We start from the raw sequence: 27,883 nt of genomic DNA, 5'->3' as shown, positions 1-27,883 counted from the left end.
CCATCTGAGCACAATATGTCTATGGGCTTTGTAGAAAATACTCCCTGGGGTGGCTGCTCAGCTCGCAGACTCACTCTTGTCTGGGAACTTCCTCCCTGCCTCACTCAAGGTGAGCACCGGGTGGTGGAGTTGGTGTCACATCCCGCCCCCCGTAGGTGATTGGTCCAGGTGGGAGTAGGGTACACCTGACCCGAAAAATTCAAGCCCATCTTCTTTCACAGGAACTTGGCATTTTTTAAAAAAATGTTTTATTGTGATTATATTGGCTTATAAACATTGTGTGAATTTCAGGTGTACATTATTATATTTCAGTTTCTGTATAGACTGTATCATGTTCACCACCAATAGTCTAGTTTTCATCTGTCACCATACATATGCGCCCTTTTACCCCTTTCGCCCTCCCTCTGCCCCCTTCCCCTCTGGGAACCGCTTGGCTTGGCTGAGAGATGGGGAGCCTGGGGTGTGAGAGCTGAGTCGCATCAAAGCGGTTCCTAGAGAGGAGGTGTACACCACAGGTGCAGAGGTCTCCAGAGCCGCCCTGTTTCCTGCCCTTCAGTCCTTCCTTGGATTCTGTGAGACACCACAGAATCCTTCCCCAAAATTCCATTTCTTTGTGCTCAAGCCAGCTAAAGTTGATGTCTGTTATTTACAACTAAAGAATCTTCGTAAGATTCTTTGATTCTGGAAACAAGTAGTGTATCAGGAGGGCATTACAGATGAAAGATCAAAAGTCAGAATTGGAGAATTATCAGGTTCCTCAATTTGGTTATATTTAAATAAACCCTACAAAGGGGATGCAATTGAACTTGGCAAATTGTCCATCTTTGCATACATTGGAAATTATCATTTAAATAGAGTAACTGTGATAGCCAGCCTCTAAAAGGACCCCCACTGATGCTTGCTGCTTTGTATTCACATTCTTATTCAGTCCCTCCCATATTGAATAGGGCTGACTGGTATAATCAATAAAATTTTGCAAAATATTGTGTGTGTAATATGACTTCTAAGGCCAGGTCATAAAAGATATTGAGGCCTTCATCTTGCTCTGACTTGGATCACTCACTGGGGAGCAGGCTGGTCTCCATGTCATGAGGACCCCCAAGCAGACTCATGGGGATGTCCATGTAGGGAGCGGCTGAGGCCTCCAGGCACACTGCTGTCTCAGATACTTCGCATTTTTGGGTTTCTCTGCTTGAATCGCTCTCCCCGCAGACACTCAATGACTTGCTCCTTCACCTCCTTCAAGTCTTGGTTCAAAACTTGCCTTAGTGAAACCTTCCCTGAACACTGTATTTAAAATTAAAACTCTTGGGGCTGGCCTGTGGTGCAGTGGTTAAGTTCACACGTTCTGCATCTCAGCGGCCCGGGGTTCGCCGGTTCAGATCCTGGGTGCGGACATGGCACCACTTGGCACGCCATGCTGTGGTAGGCGTCCCACGTATAAAGTAGAGGAAGATGGGCATGGATGTTAGCTCAGGGCCAGGCTTCCTCAGCAAAAAGAGGAGGACTGGCAGTAGTTAGCTCAGGGCTAATCTTCCTCAAAAAAAAAAAATTAAATTAAAACTCTTGCCCTCACCTGGCAATTCCATCTCCCTCACCTGCTTTATTTTTTCCATAACCTTTATCATCATTTAACATACTGAATTTTTTTTTTTTTAAGATTTTATTTTTTCCTTTTTCTCCCCAAAGCCCCCTGTACATAGTTGTATATTCTTCGCTGTGGATCCTTCTAGTTGTGGCATGTGGGACGCTGCCTCAGCGCGGTTTGATGAGCAGTGCCATGTCCGCACCCAGGATTCGAACCAACGAAACACTGGGCCGCCTGCAGCAGAGTGCGCGAACTTAACCACTCGGCCACGGGGCCAGCCCCAACATACTGAGTATTTTATTTATGCATCTTCTTTATCTTTAGCTCTACACTGCAAGGATTTTTGTGGGTTTGTTCATTGCACCCTTAGGGTCTAGAACAGTGCCTAGCACACAGGAAGCGCTCCACATCTGTTAGTTAAGTGAATGAATAAATGAATTAATCTAGTCATCTTTAAAACTGCAATGCATTATATGGATTTCTTGTAGAAAAATTAGAAACTATGATCAGCCTTAGGAATGAAATAAGAACCACCATCTGGAAATAACCAGTACTGACATTTGTTATGTGTCCGTCCTTGTTGTTCTCATCAATGCCCTTTGAGTTGCATGGAATGGAAATCCACTCTGGCTGACCCGAATGTAGGGATATTTATCAAAGGCTGCAGTGGACTCTGGGAAATGCACAGAGCACAAAGAACCCCTGGGCCTCAAAGGGATTAAACTCCAACAGACACTGAAGTTGCTCTTTGGTGCTCTGTGGGGCCTTAGGACCTCCTTTCCATGGCATCTCTGCTTCATCTCCCCACCTGCTCCACCCTTCTCTCTCTGAAGACCACTCTCCTCTGCTCATTCGTTAATTCACGTGTGGTCCTCATGTCTGCTCTGGAGCCTCTATGATTTTTCAGTCTTGCTTGCTCGGTCTTTCATTGTCCCAAATCCAAGTTCTAAGAGGACTCTGGTTGTGCCAGGTTGGGTCAGAGAACCTCATCTTGTAGACAGGGTCACAAATCTGTATTAGTTTGCTAGGGCTGTCATAACAAAGGACCGTAAACTGGGTGGCTGAACCAACAGAAATTTGTCGTCTCACAGTTCTGCAGGCCAGAAGTCCAAGATCAAGGTGTCGGTAGGGTTGGGTCCTTCTGAGGGCTGTGAAAGAGGATTTGTTCCAGGCCTCTCTCCTGGCTTATAGTGGTTAGCTGGCCTGTTTGGCATTCCTTGGCTTCTGCTGCAACACCACAATCTCTGCCTTCATCTTCACGTGGTGTTCTCCCTGTGTGCATGTGTTTGTGTTCAATGAGGATACAATCATATTGCATTTGGGCCCACCTTAATGACCTCATCTTAACTTGATCATCTGCAAAGATCCTATTTCCAAATAAGGTCATATGCACAGGTCCTGGGAGTTAGGACTTCCACATCTTTTGTTTCCTGACAGTCACATTGAAATAGCCAGTAGAGCGGGGCTGGCCCAGTGGCGCAGCGGTTAAGTGCACACGTTCCGCTTCGGTGGCCCGGGGTTCGCCAGTTCAGATCCTGGGTGCGGACATGGTACTGCTTGGCAAGCCATGCTGTGGCAGGCGTCCCATGTATAAAGTAGAGGAAGATGGGCATGGATGTTAGCTCAGGGCCAGTCTTCCTCAGCAAAAAGAGGAGGATTGGCAGTAGTTAGCTCAGGGCTAATCTTCCTCAAAGAAAAAAAAAAAGAAATAGCCAGTAGATTTTGCACCTTCAAGTGGTTATAGTGGAAGCAATGACATTTGTCTGATACCAATGTTGTTTTCTATGTAAATATATATATTGGTCTTGCAAAAATGGAATCATATGGCATATTTTTCCCTTAATATATTGTGAAAATTTTCTCATGTCACTAGCCTATTTTACCTTGTTTTTAATGGCTGCATAGTATTACACTATGCGAATGTATCATAATTTGTTTAAGCAATCCCATTTTTTTTTTATTTAGCTAACATTGGTTTATAACATTATATGGGTTTCGGGTGTACAACATTATAATTCGACATCTGTATATACTACAGTGTGCTCACCACCAAAAGTGTAGTTTCCATCAGTAACCATATAATCAGCCCCCTTTACCCATTCTCCCTCCCCCGACCTCTTTCCCCTCTGGTAACTACCAATCTGTTGTCTGCTTCTATGAGTTTGTTTCCTTTTAAGGAATCCCTTTTTGTTCAATTTCTTCTCATTCTTTTGTTACTTTGTACAATAGTGCAATGAATGTCTTTGTCTCTAAATGTTTGTGTACACTGTCAATTATTTCCTTAGGATACATTCCTGGAAGCAGAATTAATGGTTCAAAGAATAATGACATTTTAAAAGCTTTTGAGATATATTATCAAGCTGATTTCCAGGAAGTTTGTTGAGAATGTCTGTCTCCCCATCATCTTTGCCAGTATCCAGTAGAGTATTTTTGGTCAGCCAAAGTCAAAGAGATTACAAAATATCTCATACTGGTTTTAATTTCTAGTTTTGGCCTGAGATTGAATATTTTCCACATATTTATTAGTCATATGAATTTCTTATTTGGGGGAATTGTCTATTCATTTATTTTGCCTAACTTTCTATTGGATGTATTTTTTCCTATTTATTTATATTAATTTTCTACCTTAGAAATGTTAACTTATTATATATTGTAGTTATTTTTTTTACGGCTTGAGTTTTATTTTTTTATTTTGGTTATAATGCTTTCTAAATACAGAGATTTGAACTCTATCAAAATTTGCCTCTCTGGTTTCTTTCAATCCTCTTATGTGTAGAGAGTTTCTCCATCCATAGAGGGGATAAAAAAAATCATGTATATTTGCTTTTATTTTTTTCCCCCAATGGTTTCTATTTTTACATTAAAAATGTTGATTTGCGAAAAATGGGCAGAGGATCTGAACAGACGTTTTTCCAAAGAAGATATACAAATGGGCAACAGGCACATGAAAAGATGTCAAACATCACCAATTATTAGAGAAATGCAAATCAAAATCATGGTAAGATACCATCTCACATCTGTCAGAATGGCTATTATTAAAAAGACAAGAAATAACAAGCGTTGGACAGGATGTGGAGAAAAAGGAACCGTCATACACTGCTGGTGGGAATGCAAACTGGTACAGCCACTGTGGAAAACAGTATGGAGACTCCTAAAAAAATTAAGAATAGAAATACCATACACTCCAGCCATTCCACTTCTGGGTATTTATCCAAAGAACACAAAAACACTAATTCAAAAAGATATGCACCCTTGTGTTCATTGAAGCATTATTCACAATAGCCAAGACTTGGAAGCAATCCAAGTGCCCATCAATGGATGAATGGAATAATGGACTATTACTCAGCCACAAAAAAGACAAAATTGTGTGATTTGTGGCAAGATGGATAGACCTTGAGGGTATTACACTAGGCAAAATAAGTCAGACAAAGATAAATACTGTATGATTTCACTCATATCTGGAAGATAAACAAATACATAGATAAGGAGAACAGATTGACGGTTACCAGAGGCGACGGAGGTAAGGGAAGGGTGAAAAGGGTAAAGGGGCGTGTATGTATGGTGATGGATGGAAACTAGACTATTGGTGGTGAGTCCGATGCAGTCCATACAGAAGCTGAAATAAAATAATGTACACTTGAAATTTATACAATGTCATAAACCAATGTGACCTCAATAAAATAATTTTTTAAAAATGTTGTTCTGTATGCTCTCATTACCTCTGGTAAATTAAATGTGGCTGCAAATTCTTTGCTACTCTTACCTCTGAGAGGTGGAGTCTAATTCTCCTCTTGGGTCTGGCTGTAGTGACTGAATTGACCAATAGAATGTGGCAGAACTGATGTCCTGGGATTTCTGAAGCTAGGTTATACTCTTTTTGCATAGTCTTGTAGAATCCTGAGTCTCGATGTAGGAAGTCTGACTAGTTTAGAAGCCACCATACTGGAGAGGTTACTTGTAAGCACTTGACCATCCCAGCTGAGTCCAGAATTCTAGATATTTGCACCAGAGCAAACCAAGTATCAGCAAGTAACCTGTGTCAACGCTAAATGGAGCAGAAGAATCACCAGCCAACCCTTGCCCAAGTTCTTGACCCATAAACTCATGAGACACAACATATACAGTTGCTGTTTTAAGCCCTAAATTGTAGGGTAGTTTGTTACACAACAGTAGCTGACCGGAACATTACCTCTTGTCTAGAGTGTCATAACAGAAGCTGTGAGGTACAGGAGAAAGCATTAGAGTTGCAGGAAATGGAAGAGTTGGGAGCTTTCACAAGGATCTTCTCATCAATTGGTAATGACTGATGATATTAAAAGTAGCAAGGTTTACAGTTGACATGTACTTTGAGGCAGATAAAAAGGCAAACCAATTCCAACTCCACCACATTTTGAGAAAAAGCTTTTTTTAAATAATTGAAAACCATGGAACATTTTTAATGTACTATACACTGCACTAAGCCCTTGACACAGATTTTCCTCATTTAATCCTCAACAGACTCCCTGTGAGTGGCTGCCGTTATTGTCCCCATTTGGTAGACAAGGAAATGGAGGCTTCAAGAGGTTCAATAACACACCCCTGGTCACAGAGCTAGAACTAGGATTTGAGTCCTTGTGTCTGAGCCTGCCCATTTGGTCACAGGACTCAGCTCCTTTCCTCTGCTTCTGAGTGAGGGTGATGCTCTCATATCAACTTGCAGAAAGTGCCCCTTTGCCAAGGGCTGGGTCTGGACACTGGACCCTACCAGATCCTTTTCCCCACCAGAGCCGACTGTATAGATGTCTCCAAGTCTATAAAATCAGATACTCTCCAATCTCTCTCCCAGGTCTTAGAAGCCTGTGGTTCCTAAAATTGAGCTGTGGGCCTGGCAACATGGACAATGCAAAGGAAAACGAGTGATTCCTCTGAGCCCAGGACTCAGAGTGCCTTTCCCTACTCAGGGACCAGACACCTGGAGGGACTGGGTCAAGTACCTTGGCAGGAAGGTCCCGAAGGGAGGGATCATGTCTAATTCATCCCTGTACCCCTAGAGCCCAAAACAATGCCTATCCCCTCAGGACATGTTTGATGTTATAAAAGAAAGATCCTCAAATTACAGTGGCCTGAGCTGAGACCTCAGCCCTGAGACTCTCAAACCATTTCAGAGAGCTTCCCAAAGGAATGCCTTACTCATGTCCAGGAACAGGGTCATGAGGTTGTTTCGCTCTGCTTTATCCCTGAGCCACTGCCTCAGCCATTGACCTTCATGACATTCCTACTGGGTACCACTGCCCCGCAGCTGCCCCTGATTCTACTTCTGTGGTCTCAAGGGAGGGGATGCAGCTCACTGCTCTGCTGCTCAGTCCCAGACAGGTATCAGCTGCTTCCCTCAGCCACTGCAGCATCACTGAGACCAGGCTGTAAACCTTAAGAAGATGTTTCTCAAAATCGGGGATTAATGGACAAGATTATGAAAACAGAATTATCAGAAATTCTTGCCTCCCATCAGGCTCACCCTTCAGGTCTGTTTCCTTTCTTGGCTCCTGGCTTGCTTCATGTGACAAAGGGCAGCCCTCCCCCTGCGCCAACATGCACTCACACCAGAAACATCCCAGGGCTGTTCCTGGCCTTAGGGCCCCAGCTAAATAGCTATCCTACTCTGGAACAACAAACACTTTTTCTTTTCTTCCTAGTATAAGTCTCTCCTCCTTATATCCTTATAGCTAGCATCCAATAAATTCATGCCAGGATGATTGACATGGGAGTATCCATTTGTTTCAAGGACAAGCCCTTTCCTCTCCCACCTCCAGGGTGTGTCTGGCCCAGATAAGACAATCATAGAATGGTCTGACATTAATTCATTTCTTCAGTCGGATTCTCCAGTCTTATCCATGTGTACCTTAATAACGAATGAGTTGTCTGACCCAAACCAAAGTACCCACCCTGATTTCAACCAATAAGCCCTACACCAAGCATCCTCTTAAGTATTCAGAGACCTTCTCCTTAATTCCAGAGCCTATAAATTCCTAGCACAACTCCCAACCCCATGAATATCACCCTCCCCTCCTCTGGCTGTTGTCTGGTCCCTAAGCCCAAGATCATTAATCACTCTGCTGCCTGCCAGGCCGTTTCTGTCAGCAACTGTTCCCTCTGACGCTCGCTGTCCATCTCTGTCCCTTGCTGCAGCCTCTGACAGAGCAGAGTGGAGGCTCACACCTGTCGGCATGGGGTGGACGAAATCAATCAACAGGGTCATGAATCTCTCCCATTGCCCTTCCCTGGCCCCCACCATTTCATCCCTCTACTTCTCAAGAACATGCCAGGATTTTTAATTCCCTTCTAGAATTGGCCAAGGGCAAGTGATGGCAAGAGGAATTGGGAAAGAATTTGGGGGAAAACAACAACAATAATTGGAGAGCCCTGCAGAGCTTTGAAGCGCTCTGATGTCTGGCTGCAGTGAGCATATGGGAAAGTTCTCCAACTTGGACCCCAGGGAAGAAAACCTAAGTTGGAGTGCAAAGGAGAATCCGATGCTCTGCTCATAGGCCTCTTTGCCTTGTTTTCATTAAAGGCTGCTGCCTGATTTCTTCAAGGCCCTGGCCATAGGGCTTGAATGAATCGAGGGACTGGTGTCTCAGTAGAAGGCAAAATAGTAAAGTAGGCCACTCTAGTCTCCTCTGAGCTCCGGGCAGTATTCCCTCTTTGTGCTAAAAGAAGCAGACGCAAGGGCCTCCCTTCCACTCCCAGGAAACCTGCCTTAGCAGTGACCTGCTGGGAAACACGCTCCATCCTTTGTCATCTAAAACCTGCATGACTCTAATGGTAGGAATTGCAGGCCGGATAAGAAGGGAGGGTGTCCTAGGCAGTGGGTAGAGGAGATATTTTTAGGCAGCCAGAACCTCAGAGAACCCATCAAATCATACAGGCCCGCCCACTCCACCTGTGTGTCAGCTTTAAATTTGGATTGAATTTTTGGTGGCACAAAAGATTCTGTGCCTCCTGCCACTGGGAGGGCCCATTCTCCCACTCTGCTGTCTCCAGTTATTCCGCCCTCCAGCATCCAGCTGGCTCCAACTCAGCCCAAAGGAGAGCAGGCAGTGGGACCAGCCTCGCCAGACTGGCCATCTGTCCCAGCTGAGGGTGAGGGTCTCACCCGTCCCAGGGCTTCCCAGGGCCACTGACACAGCTGCTCCAGAAAGAAGACTGTTTTTTTTTTATTGTCTTCATAATAGTTTACATCAATGTGAGATTTCACTTGTATGTTATTTCTTGACTGTACCACGTAAGTGCTCCCCTTCACCCCCTGTGCCCAGCCCCGACCCTTTTCCCCTGGTAACCACTGAACTGTTTTCTTTGTCCGTGGGTTTGTTCATATTCCACGTATGAGTGAAATCATCTGGTGTTTGTCCAGAAAGAAGATTTTAAAGCTTGTGTTCTCATGGGTACCACTAATATGACTTGGATGCTGAGAGAGTGATGTCTAGCACCTCAAGAAAGCCAGGCCAAGTTCCCAGTCTCTGCATGGACCATTTCAAAAATGGGACCCAAAGCCAGGTGACGGAGGATGAACGTGGGTTGAATGGTCAAGAGACGTGGCTTCTGGTCCTGGCTCTGCCACTTGGTTAATGTATGACCTTGATAATCATCTCCCCTCTCTGGGCCTCAGTTTCCTCCTCTGTAAAAAGAAAAAGTCAGATAGGATGTATCTAAGTTGCCTTTTAACTCTTTCCTTTTATGGATCCAATATCATCCAATATGATGAAATATCTGTATGGAGCATCCAGGCAAAATCTTCAGTGAGTCAGTGGAATTTGAAATTGCGACGTGTCCATATTTGAGGCCCATACTTTCCTTAATTTTATTAATATTTTAGGCAGAAATATTTTGTTATGTTTGGGAAAGGTGGGCTTGGGGAGGTTAGGTAGTTCCTTATTCTACTTTATTTGCTGGTATAGACACAGCTAAAGGGTTGAGATTAATTTGGGTGGACTGGCATCTGGAGTACCCATATCTCTTGTCTGCTCTGAGGTGACTTTCTGATGCTAGTAGCTCTATCCTATTCCATCTGTATCAGTAGGTCACTTTTTATTGCAAGGGACAGAAAACCCAACTCTGATGGACTGAAGCCAAGCAAAGAAAATGTATTGTCTCAGATGTCTGAACGATTGTCACTAAAACACATTTCTTCTCTCTCCTCTCAGCTCTGCATCCTCTGTATTTTCTCAAGTCTTAGCTAGGATGTCCCTTTGTGATCACAAGAGAATATCCAGAAACTCCCAGGGCTACACATACGTCCATATTGAAGTCTATGTCAGTTGGGATAATTTGAGCTGGAAACAACAGAAAAACTGACTCAAGTTAGCTTAATCTATAAGGAAATTTTTCACCTCACACAAGAAGAGATCCAAAGATGTGATGAGATCCAGATTGGTTAATTAAGTGCCACAAAAATGTCATCAAGAAGCCAAGTTTTTTCTACTCCTTCATTTTCAGTATCAATTCTTCTCTTAGAATGGCTCCCCTCATGGTCATATATGGCTGTTGAAATTCCAAGTGTCATATCTAGACATTGCAATGTGCAGGAAAAGAAGCAAAACTACCTCTTCTTCCAACTGTTTATGCAGCAAAAGGAAATGTTCCCCAGAATATCCTAGAAGACTTCTCATGTCTTATAGGACAGAATTGCCCCATTTGCCCATTCCTCAACCAGCCACTGACAAGTCGGATAAAACTACCTTGGCTAGCTTAGACCAGTGGTTTTCAACCAGGGAAGTTGTCTCTCAGGGACCATTTGACAATATCCAAAGACATTTTTGGTTGTCACAAATGTAGTGTGGGGGTGCTACTGGCATCTAGTGAGAAGAGGACAGGGATGCTGCTAAGCATCCTAGAGTGCACAGGACAGCCCCCACAACAAAGAACTATATGGTCCAAAATGCCAGTAGTGCTGAGGTTGAGAAACCCTTGCTTAGACAGTTACCTGGGTGGCATGGTTAGTGGAGAGTCAACCATAACGTCTTCTACAATGTTCTGTCTGGAAAACAACAGCCTTTGTCTCAGCGTTTCTAGCAAAATCTCACTATATTTATTGATCTGACTGCATCACACGTCCTCCCCTGAACCAATTGCTATGTAAGGAGAATGAGATGCAATGATTGGTTTAAGCCGAGGTCACGTGTTCCACCTCTGAGCCAGGAATGAATGATCCCTACCTAAGGACATGAGCTGAGAGTCGGGGAAGAAAAGGTGACACCCCAGAGAGAACTGGGAATGGTAATCAAGATGAGGTGAGTAGATGCTAGGCAGCAAAGACAACAGATGCCCACCACCCGACTCCTCTCACCAAGAGACTGCAAAGGCAAGAACTGTGTTTGTACTTGGACTCAAAGTACCAGCAGCAGCAGTGGGAGGTCAATGGGACTGTCTAGGAACACTCTGGGCTGGTGCCTGTGCATTGCTCATCCCATGTGGAGGGTAGAAGTTCTGTGGCTTTAATTACCTCCATCCTGGCAGCACTTCTCACCTAAGGAGATGCTCAGTCAACCTAGCAAAGTGAAGGCAGGAGGAGCAGAGAAGAGGAGGAGGTGGCAGCTGAGAAGGGTGCAGAGAGAGGGAGAGCTGGGACGAAGGTATGTTGTGTGTTCCCAACCCCAGATGACGTCTCTGCCCTGGAGCTGAGCTCTATGGGCTGCATCACCTCGGCCCCCTTGTCTTCTGGCTTCCGATTGGTTTTGGTCAATGGTCAGCATCATCAGGAGATGAAAGGAAGGGAGGAGAGAGAGATTCGGGTATTTATTTTTCCTGATTCCTCCCTGTTTTGTCATAGTTCTGCCAGTGTCTACATCCCACTATGATTAGTGCTTCTGTTGAGTGGTTCCCCTTCCACAGTGCAGCTTTTGTTTAGGTTTCACAACGCTACATCCTCCCTTTGCTCCTTCAGGTTGAAAGGTGGCTTTAACTCCCTGATGTTACCTACTTGAGTGACTCAACACTCCCCATTGGTTCCTTTAATTTTACCTACACATCTGCATATAGTCCCCTCACTGGAAAGTCTCTGAGTGTGTTGTCTGGTACACCCAAGGATGTTGACAATACAACAGGCAGGTGGCAGGTTCAGGATCCCCTCATGCCAGAATGTCATACCAAGATATCTTGTGCCTTGATCGCACCCAATGTTCCATAAGCCTAAAGAATAGCCTTTCACACTGGTTCTTTAGGACTGAGCCTTTTAGGGAAGCCTAATAATTAAAATGATGGATTCAAGAGATATTCTCCCTCTCTCCTTCCTATTGCCAACCTCCATTCTCTAGTCTGTAAGCAAGTAGCAAGTGCACTAACCATGCTATATTTGATAAAGGTGCCTACTATTTCTTGAACACTTGAGCCAGACACTGTGCCAAGCACTTTATATGCTTCATTTCATTTAATCTGAATAACAAATTTATGGCTTAGATACTACTGTTTTCCCATTTTATAGAGGAGCAAACTGAGGCTCAGAGAGTTAAGTAACTTGCCCAGGATCAAACAGCTGATATGTGGCTGTGGTGGTTAATACTAGTGGTCACCAGTATTTCTGATTTTCTTCCCCTTCCTGGATACATAGAAAACTATATTTCCCATCTCTCTTTGCAATTGGGGAGGGTCTTGTGACTAGTGTTGCCAATGGGTTGTGACTTCAAGTAACAGAGTACTCCTGGGTGACACATTTCAGAGTTGGCGTGTGATCTTCAGTGCCCAATTCCTGTGCCACCGCAGTCATGGGAGCGTGTGTTGAGACGGGGGTGTGATAAGATTAAAGCAGCCTGGACTGCTGAGCCACTACATGAAGGCAGCTGCCCTGCAGAGTCACTCAGACCTGCACTGACTTGATGGAAAGCAAAATAAACTTATTTTTTTCAGAAACGGAAAATGTGGTGCTGTTTGTTACTGTAGCATAACCTAACCCATCCTGACTGAAACGGTGGAGGAGCTGGGATCAAAACCAAGTCTTTCTGAACCAAAAGTCAGTGTCCTCAACCAGTGGCAATACTGCTTCTCCCTGTCTTGTTATCCAAGAAGATCTCTTGGATAAAGTTGTGGCCTTGGAAAGATGAGAGAAAGGGGACCAAGAAAGGAAAGTGATACCCATGAGGACTCTTACTGGAGGAATAAAAGTGTTAGGAAAGAGGTTAGTAGAAAATCATGCTTATCTTTCCTTTGTTCACCATAGCAATAAAAAAAAAAACAAGGAAAATAAAAAATAGGATTCCTTAGAAAAATGTTTATAGTTAGGGCCTCCAGGATTTTAGCTCATGGCCAGGGAATTAATTTTGGCTGCTCTTCATTAAAAATAATTTTGCAGCCCATCTCTAGGGAAGCATAAGTGGGAATGCTCTCTGCTTTGGAAGAGAAACTCTGAGCTATGGCTCTTCTGCTGGCCAGCAGACCAGAACCTCCATTTGGGTCACTGTCTGCCTGTGTGACTTGCCTTTTCTTGGTTCGATAAGACCATTTGTTGGCTTAAGCCCATTTCTTAATCTTAACCTCCTTGTTCTCTCAGCCTTCTATCCCCCATAACTGCTAAATCCCAAGGACAGAGAAGCCCAGTTTCTGTAACTAAGTTTGGAAAGAACCCAGGTAATGAGACCAGTGTCCCCATATCTAAAGCCACTTTGTGTAATAAATCACAGTCCCCCAAAGTTACTAGGAAACCTGAGTTTAAAGGAGTTACATTGGAAACCGAGATCAAAAAATGACCTCATTTTCTTGACTGAAGAAGATAATACTTTTTATTGAAAAAAAAATTAACAAAGAATGTGGCACCCCTTGCACACATCTTCATATACCTATGGATCTGAACATAGAATGCCCAGTCTTACCCATATTCCCAAGCATGTGGACATGGGTCCCCAAACTGGGAACAGCTAGGAGAGGATTTGCTAATTAGCATCATGTTTACACATTTATTGTCAACTCTAATTACTTGTTTATTAGAACAGAGGCTTCCCTGTTTATTACGGTCATTATGGACTGTCAGTAAGAGATAACATTCTTGAATTTCACATGTATGTGTGAATTGCACAAAACTTGCCAGCCTTTGCTAGGACCAACTCTCAATGAAAATGTTCAGAGAAGATAACTCTGGAGGAGGCATGGGATTTCATTTCAGCTAATAAGGAGTAATCCTGCCCAACAGAACTGCAAACATTCTCCTAAGCAAGGAATTTGCAGTGAGATCCTTCTAACTTAGAACTAATCCATGCTTCTCTTCAGCAGTGTTAATGCTGGGCTCTTACTTGGTACGTGTGTTTTCATTGCCCTCTGACCACAACCCTCTAAGGTAGGAATCAAAGGTCCCATTTTCTAGATAAGGAAACTAAGGTTCAGAGAGGTCAAGTGACTTGCACTAAGGCACATGCCTAGGATCCATATCCAGGCCTATCTTACTACAGAGCCCATGCTTTGTTCGTTCTACACACACACACACACACACATCCCACCCTCACACACATTCCCACATAGGTGAATTGGAAGAGAACACTGGTTGGGCTAGTTTTTCTGGGGTACATAACTGCCAGGGTGTATATAAAGGGGAATTGCTGGGAGACAGGACCATGACCGGAAGGTAGAGTCTCCAGATCAGGAAAGAAGAGCAGAGGTATTCCAGCGTGTTAAGGCGGAGATAATGGTGATGGGAAAAGTTTGTGGTGTTTGCTGAGGAAGTTAGAAAACGCAATGCCTGGCTGGGAGTTTGGAAGACCAAAATTTGTTCATTTGGCTGTTGTGGATGGGGTTGGACTACCAGGACATTAAAAATCATTAATTCTGTTTCTGATTATATTTAATTCTTGTTGCTTTTGCAGATGCTTGGGGGCGGGCAGAGTTTGTGGCACATAAATGATGCCATGCGATGATGGCCTCTGGCAGTGTGAGCACAAGGAATTGGAGGTCACCAGGGTCACAATGGGAACAGCCAACTGTTACTGAGAGTTAACTGTATGCCACACACCGTGCAAAGTGCTTTATATTAATTTTCTCATTTGATCTTTATATCAATCTGCCAGGTTGATTTTATTTTGTTTACAGATGAAGAAACAGGCACAGAGAGGTTAAGTAAATTGTCCACAGTCACACAACCGTGAACTATCCGAATCAAGACTCAGTGCCCCACCTTATCTGGAATAAGAGATTCTGAGACACGCCTATGTACTAAGCACTCTTCACCGGCCTGGCCCCAGTCTATGAGAGAGCATCCTGGATTTCAAGAGGCAACTTTGTGTTTTCTTGCTTTTTTGTATTGAGGTATTTACTTATACATAGTAAAGTACACAAATCTTAAGTGGAGGACTGAATGGGTTTGGACACAATTAAATATCCATGTGTCAACTCTCTATGTCAATAACTACTTCTAATCTGAAAAGATAAAAATGATTAACATTGCAGGAAGTATAAAATTTTCTTTTATCTCCACGTAATGTTATTTAGAAGACGGTGTTACGGCATGCACATGGACGGTATCACATACATCTTGTTGTACTATATAGAACCCAAGTCTCCCCTATTTTGGAGGGTGTGTGAGTCCAGATGCTCGGGGTGTATGAGGTATGAGGGTGTGTGAAGCTTTCTTTGTGTTTATATTAATTCCATTTCACATCACATGCACAGATAAACTCTTGTGCTATCCACGTAGGGGAGACTTGACATATCCTGTGAATTCCCCTGGAGAAAGAGGGTATATAAATTCAAGGTTTTATTATTGCTATGTATGTATCTAAAAATCAATATTTCTATCTGTCTGGCTATCGATCTACATGTGCACATTGGGTATCCATTTAAAACAGGCCCTCTTTAAAGCCACGTTGCATTGTGGGCTCTGTGTTAAAATAGGTTACATGTACGTGGCTAAAGTTTGCAGTCTGCAGTGTGAGTATCATTGTACACACATGAACTGGGGGAGTTTGCAGTATTAATACAGATTACATTTCTATTTAAGACTATGTAGGTATGTGTACATCTCGGATGCCTATAATTCGATGCATAGTCACATGTCACTCGAACAAGACGATAGGTTACCAAAGAGGGTTGGTCGGTGGAGGGTTTTGTCCCTATGAAGGACAAAAGCCCTCAAGTCCTGGGAGCAGATGTGGGGTGGACACATCCAAGGCACATCCAGCGGAGCCGGGGGAATCTTCAGCTGAGACTGCCTCTTCCTTTGTCCCAACCTGGCTCTGAGCAGACAACTACCCTCTCAGCACAACTGAGAAGCGGCTTCTGTCTATCGTGTCCACTGCTTCATTGCAGGCTTTTTGAATATTTAATAATACCATTTGCCTTCCCAGAAAAAAAGCTCAGAGAAGCCACAGGAGGTGGGCAGCAGGGCTGTGGCTGACACGGAGCAGGCTGGCCAGTCATTCGCCTCCAGGAGCATCCCCAAACTGAAAACCCCAACAGATGGCCCTGGGCTGAGGATGTGGAATAAAGAGGAGGGCACGCAGGTGGTTTCAGGCACCAGTCGGCAGCTTAGAGAGGAAGAGGAAGTGCTGAGCTGGTATCAAGTGACCATGGCATGCAGTGACACAGAAACCAGAGACTTAGTTTCCACTCACATATAGGAGCTTGGCTCAAATTCAGGCTACTGCAGTGTATTTCATGGAATCGTGGAGCTAGAATGAACCACATTGCTCTTCTGATCCCAAGCAAGCATTTTACAGACTGTGAAACTGAGGCCCAGGTTGTAACCAATCTCTGAATTCATACAGCTGACCAGTGGCCAAGCTGTTTGTATAACCAAGACTCTGCATTCTTGGAATGGTTAGGGTTTGCTGCAATAAGAAACAGCGCCACATTTTCTGTTTCTTAACACAATAAATGTTCATTTTGCCTTTCGATCATGTCAGTGCAGGTCTGAGCGACTCTGCAGGGCAGCTGCCTCCATGTAGTGGCTCAGCAGTGCAGGCTGCTTTAACCTTACGGTGCCCCCATCTCAACACACGGTCCCATGACTGTCGTGGCACAGGAATCGGGCACTGAAGATCACACGCCAGCTCTGAAATGTGTCGGCCCAACCTTGTCACTTGAAGTCACAACCCATTGGCAACACTAGTCACAAGACCTTCCCCAGCTGCAAAGAGAGACAGGAAATATGGTTCTCCATGTACCCAGGAAGGGGAAAAGAATCGGAAATATTGGTGACCCCTGGTATTAACCACCATAGCCACATATCAGCTGTTTGATCCTGGGCAAGTTACTTAACTCTCTGAGCCTCAGTTTGCTCTTCTATAAAATGGGAAAACAGTAGTATCTAAGCCATAAATTTGTTGTGCAGATTAAATGAGATAAAGCATATCAAGTGCTTGGCACAGTGTCTGGCATATTAAAGTGTTCAAAAAATAGTAGACCTCCAGTCCACTCCCTACTCAGTAACCAGAGTGACCTTTTAAAAAATAGAAATCCATTACCTAACATCCTTCAGCGGCTTCCCAGCTCACTTAGAATTAAATGCAATCTCTTTCACCATTGTTACACGACTCTACATGACGTGATTCTTGTCCTCCTCTCCGATTTCGTCTTCCATCACCCCTCCCCTCTTTCCCGAGCCTCCAGTCATACTGGCCTCTCGGTTCGTCTAACGTGCTACATAAATTTCATCTGAGCTCTGTGCTTGCTGCCTTCTCTTGACTGGAACATTCTACCTCAGATCTTTCATCGTTAGTTCCTTTTCACCTCTTTGATCTAAATTCAGGAATCCTTCCCTGACCTCACCGTCTATTTCCCTCCAGTATACACATGCTAGTGGGTCATTCTCTATCACATTACCCTGTTTAGTTTCTTTATAGCACTTATCACCATATGAAATTAACTTATTTTATTTATTTGCCTACTTACGTGTTTTCCACACCAGGATGTGAATTGTGAGAGCAAAGCCTTCATCCGTCTTACTCCCTATCCCCAGGAATGGTCCAGACTCCAGTGGTGAATGCACAAACCTCTCTCAGCACGTTTTCCACATCACTCTGTTGCCTCTTTTTGATATTGATTTGGAACTTGCTCTTTACTCACTCATATCTGGAGAAGAATATCAACTCGCAGCAAGGGAGTGGCCAGCCCTACTCATGTGGCACCTGAAACCAGAGGGTGAAGTTCTGGCTCTGAGCTTTGTCTTCTAAGCCAGTGCTCTCCACGGTGGAGCTCAAGTGCCACCTGTTTCAGATTTGCCCAAGGAACTAGTAAAAAACACACATCTCAAGTCACGTGCTAGACGTACTAAGTTAGAATCTCTGGAGGTGAGAGTCCACCTGGGCACCTGCACTTTCAACAAGTACACAAGGCAATCTTTAAGGCAAACTTAGGCTTGAGAGGGGCTCTCCTCGGTCTTAAGTTCAGCCCACCAATTAAGCATACCAAAATACTCTTTCCTGGTGAGCTCTCACGTTTACACTTGCATTGTCTTGTGGAGGATCAAGCTCTCTGTCTGGGGTCACAGTAGAGTACCTTGGGGCACAGGAAGCCTGGGCACAGTGACTGATATTCTCAGTGCCTTAGTGTATGTTACTAATTCCTGTGTAACAAATTACCCCAAAACTTAACGTGCTTCTCACATTTGGGGATACTTTTTTGCTCAATGGAAACTCCTTAAGAAGGGGGGGGGGTAGAATGACATGAGTCAGGAGCAGAAATAGGAGAGAAAATTAAAATCCATTTCAAATGCCCCCTTATTAGTGGCTCAGTGAAAGGCTTGGATAAGGAGGAGGCTGGGATACTGGTTAAGAGGGCGTTGTAATGTTGCTCATACTTCACTCAACAAACATGTATTGAGCACTACTACATGCCATCACTGACGCAGGCACGTGGGATCAAAATGGACCAAAAAAACAACTCCCTCCTCCATGGAGCTTAAATTCTAGAAGAGAAAATGGAAGGAAATGATGCTCGCATCTCCCTCCCTTTCTGAAGCATTTCCTTCTCGTGAGTTCTTAGTCTCCACCAAGTCCTCAGGTCCAATGAGAGGTTCCCAAAACTTTGTCTCTTCCAAGCTTTGCATACAGATATCTACTTGAAATGCTTATGTGCAGGAAATAGACTCCGGTTGAGAAGTAGATGTCTCTGTGTACGTGTGCTGGGGGTGAGGGCTGTGACAGTGTACAGAGGGCTTAAGATAACTAGATTTATCTCACAGCTTCTGTAGGTGAGAAATTCAGGCACAGCTTAGTGGGGTCCTCTGGTTCAGGTTCTTTCAGAGGCTGCAATCAAGATGTCAGCCAGGGCTGCAGTCATCTCAAGGCTCCACTGGGGAAGGATTGTTTCCAAGCTCACTCACATGGTTGTTGGCAAGATTCAGTCCCTTGTGAGCTGTTGGCCTTGGTTCCTCACTGGCTGTTGGCTGGAGCTGTCCTCAGTTCCTCACCACATGGGCCTCTCCATAGTGCAGCTCACAACATGGCAGCTGATTTCCATCAGAGTGAGAGAGTGAGAGAAGCCAGAGAGAGAGGGAGAGCAAGATGGAAGTCACGGTCTTTTGTAAGTGTAATCTCATCACTTTCACTGTATTCTATCTATTAGAAAGAAGTCACTAGGTCCAGCCCACACTCAAAAGGAAGGGATTACATAAGGGAAGGAATACCAGGAGGTGGGGATCATTGGGAGCCTTTGTTGAAATTGCCTACCACAACTTAGCCTGAGCTTTGAATTATCTTTTGACATGGGACACAGTATGGCAGACAGAAAATAACTGTGTGGGGATTCTATGTGGCACCTGGAAGTTTGATTTAAAAAGCAGTGTTGCATCATAAGAAAAGCATAGACTTTAGGTTCAGAGAGGCCTCTATTAGAATCTCAGCTTTGGCATTTGCCAACTGTATAACCTTAGTTTCTCCAAGCCTCAGTCTTCTCCTACAAAAAATGTGGAAAATACCTACCACCTAAGGAGTTTTGAGGATCAAAAAATCACTTGGGCAAGGCTCTTGTTAAAATGCAGATTTCCAAGATGCTCCCCAGGAAATTCTTATTCAGTAAACTTGGGGTGGAACCCAAGAATTTCTATGAACAAGTGCCCAGGTGTAACTAAGTACATATGAGAAAGATGTGTGGCTCAGTACGTGGTGGCTATTAATAATGCACATAATAATAGTAGTTTTGAAATTATTCTTGAGGAACTATATGTTTGAAGAGAGTTGACTGTGATATAGTAGAAAGCAAACTGTATTGAGGATTGGAAAATATGTAAGTTCTAGATCTCGTCTGACACTTCCTTTGCTGTGGGATCCTAGGCACAGAGCCACCCAATCTTTGTGGACTTCTTTTTTTTCAGCCTCTGTAAAATGCCTTCTAGCCTGAGTACTCTCAGTCTAGGTAAAGAAAAAACAATCGCAGCTAGCATGGGATCTTTTTAGGGCTCCCCTGGTTGGAGAAACCAGTGTAACAGCCTCCATTATAAGTCTTCTCTGAAATTCTGCATCTCCTAATATTTCTTTCTGAAGACTATTCCTGGAGCCTCTCATTCCTCTGCTCTTCCAATTCATATGACCTCAGCATCTCCGTATGTAATGAAATATGTCTGAAAACAACCTCGTTTAAAAGAATAAATCTATTAAGGAGCTGAGAACTTTCTGGCGTGAAATGAAAAATATTGATTGCTTCTCACCTGTTAGCAATGAAATCCCGTCCAGTTAATTAACCTACTCAGAGATGGAGTTTATTTCTGCCCTTCACCTTCAGTTCCAAATCTTTAAAACCATTAAAACAAGTACCTCGTCAATGAATAAATCTTCTCCTAAAGTGGCATTCAGAGCCTTCTGTGATTTGGCCCCTGCCTACCTTTCTGACTTGACTCCAAGCTACTTACCTTCAAGCACCTTCCACTCCAGTCAAACGGAAGAACGAAAGTATCCAGCGTTCCCACTGCTGGAAATAGGCTTCCCTCCTCTGAATTCTACATGCATATTTTAACTCAGCTCCATGTCACTTTTTGAAAACGTTTTCCTGTAGCTCTGGCATCTCCACCTCCCCCTACCTTTCCTAATTGCTGCCAAACCATAAGCATTACATCCCTATTCTAAATATTCCCCAGACGTTTTATGCCTTTGTAGCCTCTATCATTTTATACCTTATATTATGATTATGTACATATTTATAGCACTAGACCCTTGAGGATGCAATTCCAGCCAATTCATTGTTCTGTTCTCCATATTTTCCAACACAATGCCTTGCCTATGATTAGTATTCAGTAAATATTTTTTTAATGCTTAAATGGAGACCCGTTGATTTAATGTTTTCTTTATTGTGGCTTTCACTCTTGGGGCCCACAACCACTGTTTCATCATTAGTGTAAGGAGAATCTAACTCAGTGAGGTGCTTTTCAGGATTTACGTCAGATTCAAAACAGGAGTCTCAAGGCTTTCAGTCTTTCTGAAGACAATCTTATTGTTACTTCCCATCCTTAGCAGTTTTCTATTTCTAGAAATCTTTATGCTTTCAGTGGAAATGTTGGGAAAGACAGTCTTCTTTCTATTTCTTTTTTTTTTTTTTTGAGAAAGATTAGCCTTGAGCTAACATCTGCTGCCAATCCTCCTCTTTTTGCTGAGGAAGACTGGCCCTAAGCTAACATCTGTGCCCATCTTCCTCTACTTTATACGTGGGATGCCTGCCGCAGCATGCCCTGACAAACTGGACAAACTGTGCCATGTCTGCACCCGGGATCCGAACCAGCGAACCCCAGGCCGCCCAAGCAGAATGCACGAACTTAACCCCTGCGCCACCGGGCCAGCCTGAAAGACAGTCTTCTTATGAATATTGCTTCTTTCTATGACTCTGAATATAGGCTTCCTATGGCTTTTCTATCTTCTGCCCCAATTTACTTGCATGACACACTTGGGACTAGCATTTTATGAGCACAAAACCCTGAAACTCAATTTTAGGTAAAGCAGATGTTCAGTCATATATAGATCACTCACATGTATGTGTCTAGGTTGAAGGGGAGAAATATGGTAGCTTCACTGAAACAAAAAGGCCATTCATTCATTCACTGTTCATTTTCTTGATCACCCACCAGACGTTAGGCACTGTGCTATGTGCTGGTGATACAAATATAAATACTGGTCCCTGGCTTCAAGGAGCTCTGAGTCTTGTAAAGGAAGATGAATGTATAATGACATCATTATTCTAGAGTGTGATTTGCACAATGTTAGAGGCAACACAGGGTGATGTGGAGCACAGAGAATTTTCTTTGAGAGCAAATGGATTTTTCTTAAACAAAGAAATTCTCTTTTGTAGTACAGTGGTCATGCTGATATCACTAATATATACATTATTTTGTAGTTATTAACAGCATCAGTGTCATCTCCAAATCACTCACCTTGGGCCAAGTCTCAACAGCCTTGGTGGTTACTGAGGCATGATTCAAACAAGCAGCCACACTGGGTCAACCAAGACCTGGACTTAGTTCCTTGCTCCTTAGAGCTTGTAGGAATGAATCAATCAAGAAGAGAGCAGCAAAGGGGTGGTTTTCTTATGATTCATAGGGCTTAACTTCATGCCAATGATATTTTGGTGCAGAGATTTTGCATGCTGCTCTGTCTATGGCTCCAACGTTTCTAAAGACATTACCACAGATGTGTAGATGACTCATTGGGATAGCTTGTCCAAGTTTATGACCCTGGAAGGGGTGTGTGTGTGTATGTGTGTGTGAGACAGAGAGAGACAGAGAGGAGTTTATGAGGAAAGGCAAGAAAGCAATGATGCAAATACTGAGTGTTTGTACAGACCACTTCAAGTTTTCTTCTTTGTCTTGCTCTTTACATTTGGGGACAGTTTTCTGCTCACTAGCAGCTCCTTGAGAAGGACAGGGTAGGGTGACAGGAGTTAGAAGCAGAAATAAGAGAGGAAATTAAAATCCATTTCAAATTACCTTTTGTTAGTCCCTCAGTGAAAGACTGGAGATAGTGGTTAAGATGAAGCTGTAATATTGCTCTAGATTCTTATGACTTACGGTTGAAAGAGGTCTATGACTTGGACTAATGATGACTGTGATGATGTTGACAGTGGTCATAATCCATTCAATAAATATGTATCAAGCACCTATGATATGCCATCACTGACGTACACACATGGGATCAAAATGGACGTGCTCCCCCCCCCCCCATCTCTGCCTTTGGAGCTTAAATTCTAAGAAGAAATTGACAAAAATGGTGCTAGCATCTGCCTCCCTGTTCAAAGTATTTCCTTCTCGTGAGTTCCTAGTCTTGAGGGTCTTAGTCTCCAGCAAGTCCCAGTGGTCAGTGACAGAATCACAGTACTTTATCTCCTCCAAAGTTTGCAGACTGATACCTGCTTAAAATGTTTATGTGAGGAGGGAAGTGGACTCTGGTTAACATGGGTAAGTCTCTGTGTTTGTGCATTGAGGGGGGCGGTGACAATGTACAGTGGGAAGAAATTCTACAACTGTACTATCTACACTGATACTTTCCACTAGGGAGAAATGCACGAGTTAGTACCTGAATGCTCCCCTCCACCCCACTTGACTTTCTCCCTCTTCCTCCACTCTGCTCCCTCCTCCCTTCCTTCCTAAATCCCTCCCTCTACTCCTTCCTTCCCTTTCCCTTGGTCCCTCCCCATCCCCTTCCCTCTCACAGTGCCTCTCTCCTCCTCTCGCCCCTTTTCCTCTCGACCCCTTTCCCTCCTCCATCCCTCCGCGGCGTCTGCGTCAGGCCCTCACTCCGGTGACGCGCGCGGTCTGGGTGGGAGCTGTCCACTCGCCCGGGGTGCTGAATGCAGCAGCGGCGGCGGCGATAGCTGAGAGCCTTCTCTGCTCCAAGAACCTTGTTTCCAGTCCGCGGACGGTCAGCTCGCCGCCCCGCTACCTCCCTCTCAGCGCCACCCCTTTGGGAACTGAGCCAGGGGGGCAGCAGCCACGGCGGCGGGTGCTGAGCAACGGCGGAAGACGAGACAACACCTGGCAGCAGCCTGGAATCTGATTTGCTTCCTCTCGCCTTTTATAAGAGATATATTTATATACGGTTTGGGGAGTCGCGAGGACCAAGCCGGAGCCAAGTGTTGGCTGCCTCCCACCTCGGCCACACTGCTTCTTTTCCCCCTCCCCACCTTCAGCTGGCAGAGCAAACAAGCCTTACCTCGTTGTATCTGCGAGGAGAGGTAGCAACAGCGAGCCCAGCCAGCCAGAGGCAGCGGAGAGGAGGGAGGGGCGGGGAGGTGGGGGCGCAGCCAGCCGGCCGAGGCTGCCCTTGGTGGGGGTAGCCGGGGCAGAGCTGCCGTGAAGACCTGGCAGCCGCCCTCCTCCGCCCCCACCCCTCCAGAAGCACTCTTTCCTGATTATTTGAGAACTGAATTATTATTCTACTAGTATTATTTCATTTTTTCTCATCTCACTCCCCAGCCGCCCCCACCTCTACGCCTGCCTGGCCTCTGGTTGCATGGCAGCGCTGCCCGGGCGCGGGGGCTCAGGGCTGGCCCCCCGGGAAGGAGGAGGAGGAGGAGGAGGATCATGAAGCCGGGAGTCGCGGCCGCGCCGGACGGCGAGCAGCAGCCAGAGGACGAGCCGGAGCAGCCCCCGCCCCGGAGACACCGGGACGCCGAAGAGCAGTCGCCGCCGCCGCCGCCACAGCAGTGTCCGCGGCCGCGGGCAGATCCGGAGCAAGAGGAGGAGGGCGACAACGGCCCAGAGGCGGAACAGGAGGAGAAGGCGAGGCCACTCACCCCGGACCTGCAGTTGTCCTGGACCTTGCCCCTCGCCCGACGGAACCATTGATGGAGCCAAGAGGAAGGGGCCACGGATTTACAGACAGCCGCATGGGTGGGCTGGGGGCTGAGATCATGTAACTACTCCTTCCTCCTGTCCCCCCCACACGCCCCTCCTCTCTGCTCCCCTGCCGCCCGCCCCCCCGTACACACACCCTTCCTCTCGCCAGGATCTTAATGCTCAGGAAGAAGGCGGCTCAGCAAGGGTTAAACCATCTTTTCTTTTTTCCCCTCTTCCTTTCCCCCTCCCCAGTCCCTTATTTTCCCACCTCTAGTCTCCTAATTGGCTTTCCCCTCTTCTGTGCAGCCCTTTGGCTGCAGAGGCAAAGCACAAGCCCCTTGCCCAGTTTCACCTGAATCCCTTCCCTGCGCCCAACTGCTCTCTTCAAAGCAACTCTGGTGCTTCTGGGGGTTGATTGCCCCAGTCTTCTGCCCAGGAGAATTAAAACTTCTCCCAACCTCCTGTCTTCCCCCACTTAGCACCCCGGATCTGCTACCTGAGAAAAACTATCTTTTCTCTCTTGAACATACAGTCCTCGATTCTTTCCTGAGCTAGTTTGCTCTAAGCCTGGCTCAGTCCACTCCAAATTTGACATATAACCTTCTCCACCCTTTTATATAAAAGAGACAGATTTTCCACTGCCTAGGAATTTGAGAAGAACCCAATCATCCTCTTCCGGGGAACTTTCTAACACTTATATCTTGATCCCAAGGCCCTAACAGCCCATCCTCAACATTTTTTTCTATCTCCCTACCCCTACTGGTGCCCCCAGGTCAAAGGCAGAAAAGAGACACCCTGAGCAAAGCCTGAGGTCTGGGTAGGAGGAGGTCAGGAAAAACTTTTGTTGTTGTTGTTGTTGGACTTTCCAGGTAGAATTCAGAATCAGTGACTCACAGTTCTCAGTCCTGGGGGCAATTTACTTGCTACTTGGAGGGGGTGTAAGAGGAGCCAGTGAGAAAGCAGACTCCCCTCATAACACAGACACGCTGTGGACTCCCCAAAACCATCCTATCCTCTTCGACAAAGACTCCACCTGCCCCTCCTGGGCTCTCTGCTTCCACTGGGCACATGCTGATGCCCCTGAGTGGGCTGCTCTGGTGGTGGTGGTGCTGCTGCTGCTGTGCCTGGTACCCCTGTGGATTGTGCGCCCCGGCTCCCCAGATGTTGCGCCACCAGGGTCTCCTCAAGTGCCGCTGCCGCATGCTCTTCAATGACCTGAAGGTTTTCCTACTGCGGCGCCCCCCTCCAGCGCCCCTGCCCATGCACGGCGACCCCCAGCCCCCCGGTTTGGCGGCCAACAACAACACCCTTCCGGCTCTGGGTGCCGGGGGGTGGGCAGGCTGGAGGGGCCCTCGAGAAGGGGTGGGCAGGGAGACCCCTCCTCTGCCACCTCCTCCACCTTTGCCACCCTCTGTGGAAGATGACTGGGGTGGAACAGCCACAGAGCCACCTGCCTCACTGTTCAGCAGTGCCTCCTCAGATGACTTCTGTAAGGGGAAGGCTGAAGATCGCTACTCACTGGGCAGCAGCCTGGACAGTGGCATGAGGACCCCGCTCTGCCGCATCTGTTTCCAGGGGCCAGAACAGGTGAGACCCTTTTTCCCTTCTCCTGCTTCCTTGTGGTATCTCCCCAGGTCTTGCAGATTGCTACTTGCTTGCTTGCCCTGGGAAACCATTATACTGTCTCTAGCATGAGGACTATAAGTTTTAAGGGCTCCTCAATGATGTTTCTTATGGTTAAGTTTGCCCAAGAAGTGTCTGGTTCCTGGTGGAACCTGTTTGGTGGCTCAGCTGTACCCAAGTTTTTGCATTTTCCTTCCAATGCTAGTGTTTTCAATTCAATCCAAAAATTCCATAGGCATCCTCAGAATAGAAGATACAGAATTCAGAAGCGATGAAATGAAGGAACTTAGTGGTACATTCATGCTTGTTGCCAAGATACCCTTTTTTCTTATTTGTTGTTTCCCCAGCCCATCCTCAATCCCAGATTACAACTTCTTCCCTCTCTAAGAGTGCGGGCATCTTGTCCTCTTCCCCTGTTCTCATAGACTGAAACCCAACAGGCCTGTGCCTGTTCTTTCACTTTGAGACTACCCTCTCCTGTATTATGTTGATATCCTCAGCAGTGTGTTTTAGTCACTGAGGAAGAAATGGAGAGGAATTCTAGGTCCAAGAAGACTATACAGTTTGCTAAGACACTTCTTGGTAGATTCAAGTTTTTCCTAGGTTGAAAGCAAGTATGTAAGTGAGGTGAGAGTGAGTTTAAGGGATATGAGGAAGGGAGTAGGGAATCTTGTCATATCCACTCCCCTTCTCAGGCTTGAAGCACAGGAACTTAGAATGTCCCTTATACTCTCTCCATCCAGGATAGGGCATTCCAAGTACCTCATGGACCAGCATCTTCCCAAGTCTGGGGCCTCTCCCTACCCCATTTATTAAGATTTTCACAGACATCCTCACCCCACCCCTTTCAGCTCCACTTCTAATGTAGTTTCTGCAATGCTGGATAGCATGTGTACATTCTCCAAGAGTCATGAATCATGGCAACACTTTCCGGAGAATCCCAGATAGAAAGAGCTCACCTGAAAATCTGATCTAGTTAGTGATGCTGGAGAAGGAAGCTTCAGGTGCACCCTGGGGAGGGGTATATGGTCACTCAGCCACTTCTTCAGTGGTTTCCCAGAAGTGGAGAGAAGACTTCCGGGTGCTCCTTGAACAAGATGCAGTGCAGTAGGATGCCGGACTGGTGCTCTGAGTGGCTCTGGTTCTTGCTGAGGGCTTGCTCTGTGAGAGGCAGGCTTAGCTGACAATTTCATTCATTTTGTCTTTGCTCTGAATGGGCAAGTCACTTCAGGGACAGATGATGACTGGGGACACAGCCTGGGCATTATGAAGGGAGATTATGTAGATCTCAGCATGAATAAATATCTCTGAGAGGCTGAAGGCTGGGTTCTTCCTTCTCGTGGCTAGGATTGCCTGAAGTCCCAGAAGAAGTGCTACCCAGAGCTGAGGAATCCCATCAGGTGAGGAGGTCCAGCGTGCCTGCTCAGTGCCCTTCTTTCAACCCTTCTCTCCACTTCCAGTGCCAGATCTCCAGCAGAGACACAAGATCGGGTGGTTTGACTGAGAGCCAGAGTGACGCCTCACTTTTGGGTGCTCCTTGTCAGCATCTTGCCCCAATTGGGAGCCTCATCTTTCCTAAAAGAAAGAGTTATTTAGCTTCCTAATTCCTTAAACTATTTCTTTCTTCTTCCATATTGGCTGGCTCAGGTCTGTATGTCACAGGGGCTGTCAGGAGTGTGGCTTCTGGCAAGAGCACCCTTGTCCCTAGAAAGCAGCAGGACTCGGAGCCTGTTCTGGATGATATTGCACCTACTGTGGGAACTTTTCCAAATCACTGTGTGCCTCTGGGCCCCTTTTCCAACTTCTGTGATTTGCAGACACCTTTTTGTGCCCCCCTTCTTTCCTTATAAGCGTATTGGGAAGATCCAGAAGATAATGAGTGTGAAAATGCCTTGAAGGGAATTAATATATAGTGGCATGTATTTTCGTCATGGAAAAGCAGTATTTTGTTGAAAAAAGAAAAA

The 27,883-nt window shown here is 45.5% G+C and overlaps 1 protein-coding gene and 1 long non-coding RNA gene across 6 annotated transcripts in view; one reads left to right on the top strand and one right to left on the bottom strand.

Annotated features, from left to right (window-relative positions):
* Window positions 1-3,530: 3,530 nt before the first annotated feature.
* On the bottom strand, window positions 3,531-23,779 carry LOC139083217 (uncharacterized). Of its 3 annotated transcripts, none has more exons than XR_011539755.1 (3): window positions 23,671-23,779; window positions 17,432-18,989; window positions 3,531-9,242 (listed from the first exon to the last, which is right to left on the bottom strand). It is a non-coding gene; the product is annotated as an uncharacterized lncRNA (long non-coding RNA). The 3 variants fall into 3 exon arrangements; XR_011539753.1 differs by lacking the exon at window positions 3,531-9,242 and adding an exon at window positions 13,308-16,667; XR_011539754.1 differs by lacking the exon at window positions 3,531-9,242 and having other exon boundaries at window positions 13,308-18,989.
* Window positions 23,780-23,964: 185 nt separating this feature from the next.
* The window catches only part of MARCHF4 (membrane associated ring-CH-type finger 4), a 105,512-nt gene continuing 101,593 nt past the window's right edge, over window positions 23,965-27,883 (top strand). For 2 of the 3 annotated variants that reach the window (XM_070618245.1, XM_070618244.1), the window contains exon 1: window positions 24,349-25,883. In XM_070618245.1, coding sequence (XP_070474346.1) covers window positions 25,365-25,883 — 519 coding nt within the window. In that variant the 5' untranslated portion in view covers window positions 24,349-25,364. Of the gene's footprint in view, window positions 25,884-27,883 lie in introns of all 3 variants that reach the window. The other variant, XM_008519916.2, reaches the window with a different exon arrangement.

This window comes from Equus przewalskii, chromosome 5 (genome assembly GCF_037783145.1).
Source record: "Equus przewalskii isolate Varuska chromosome 5, EquPr2, whole genome shotgun sequence".
NCBI lineage: Eukaryota > Metazoa > Chordata > Mammalia > Perissodactyla > Equidae > Equus > Equus przewalskii.
This window is presented reverse-complemented; position numbering and strand designations above follow the sequence as displayed.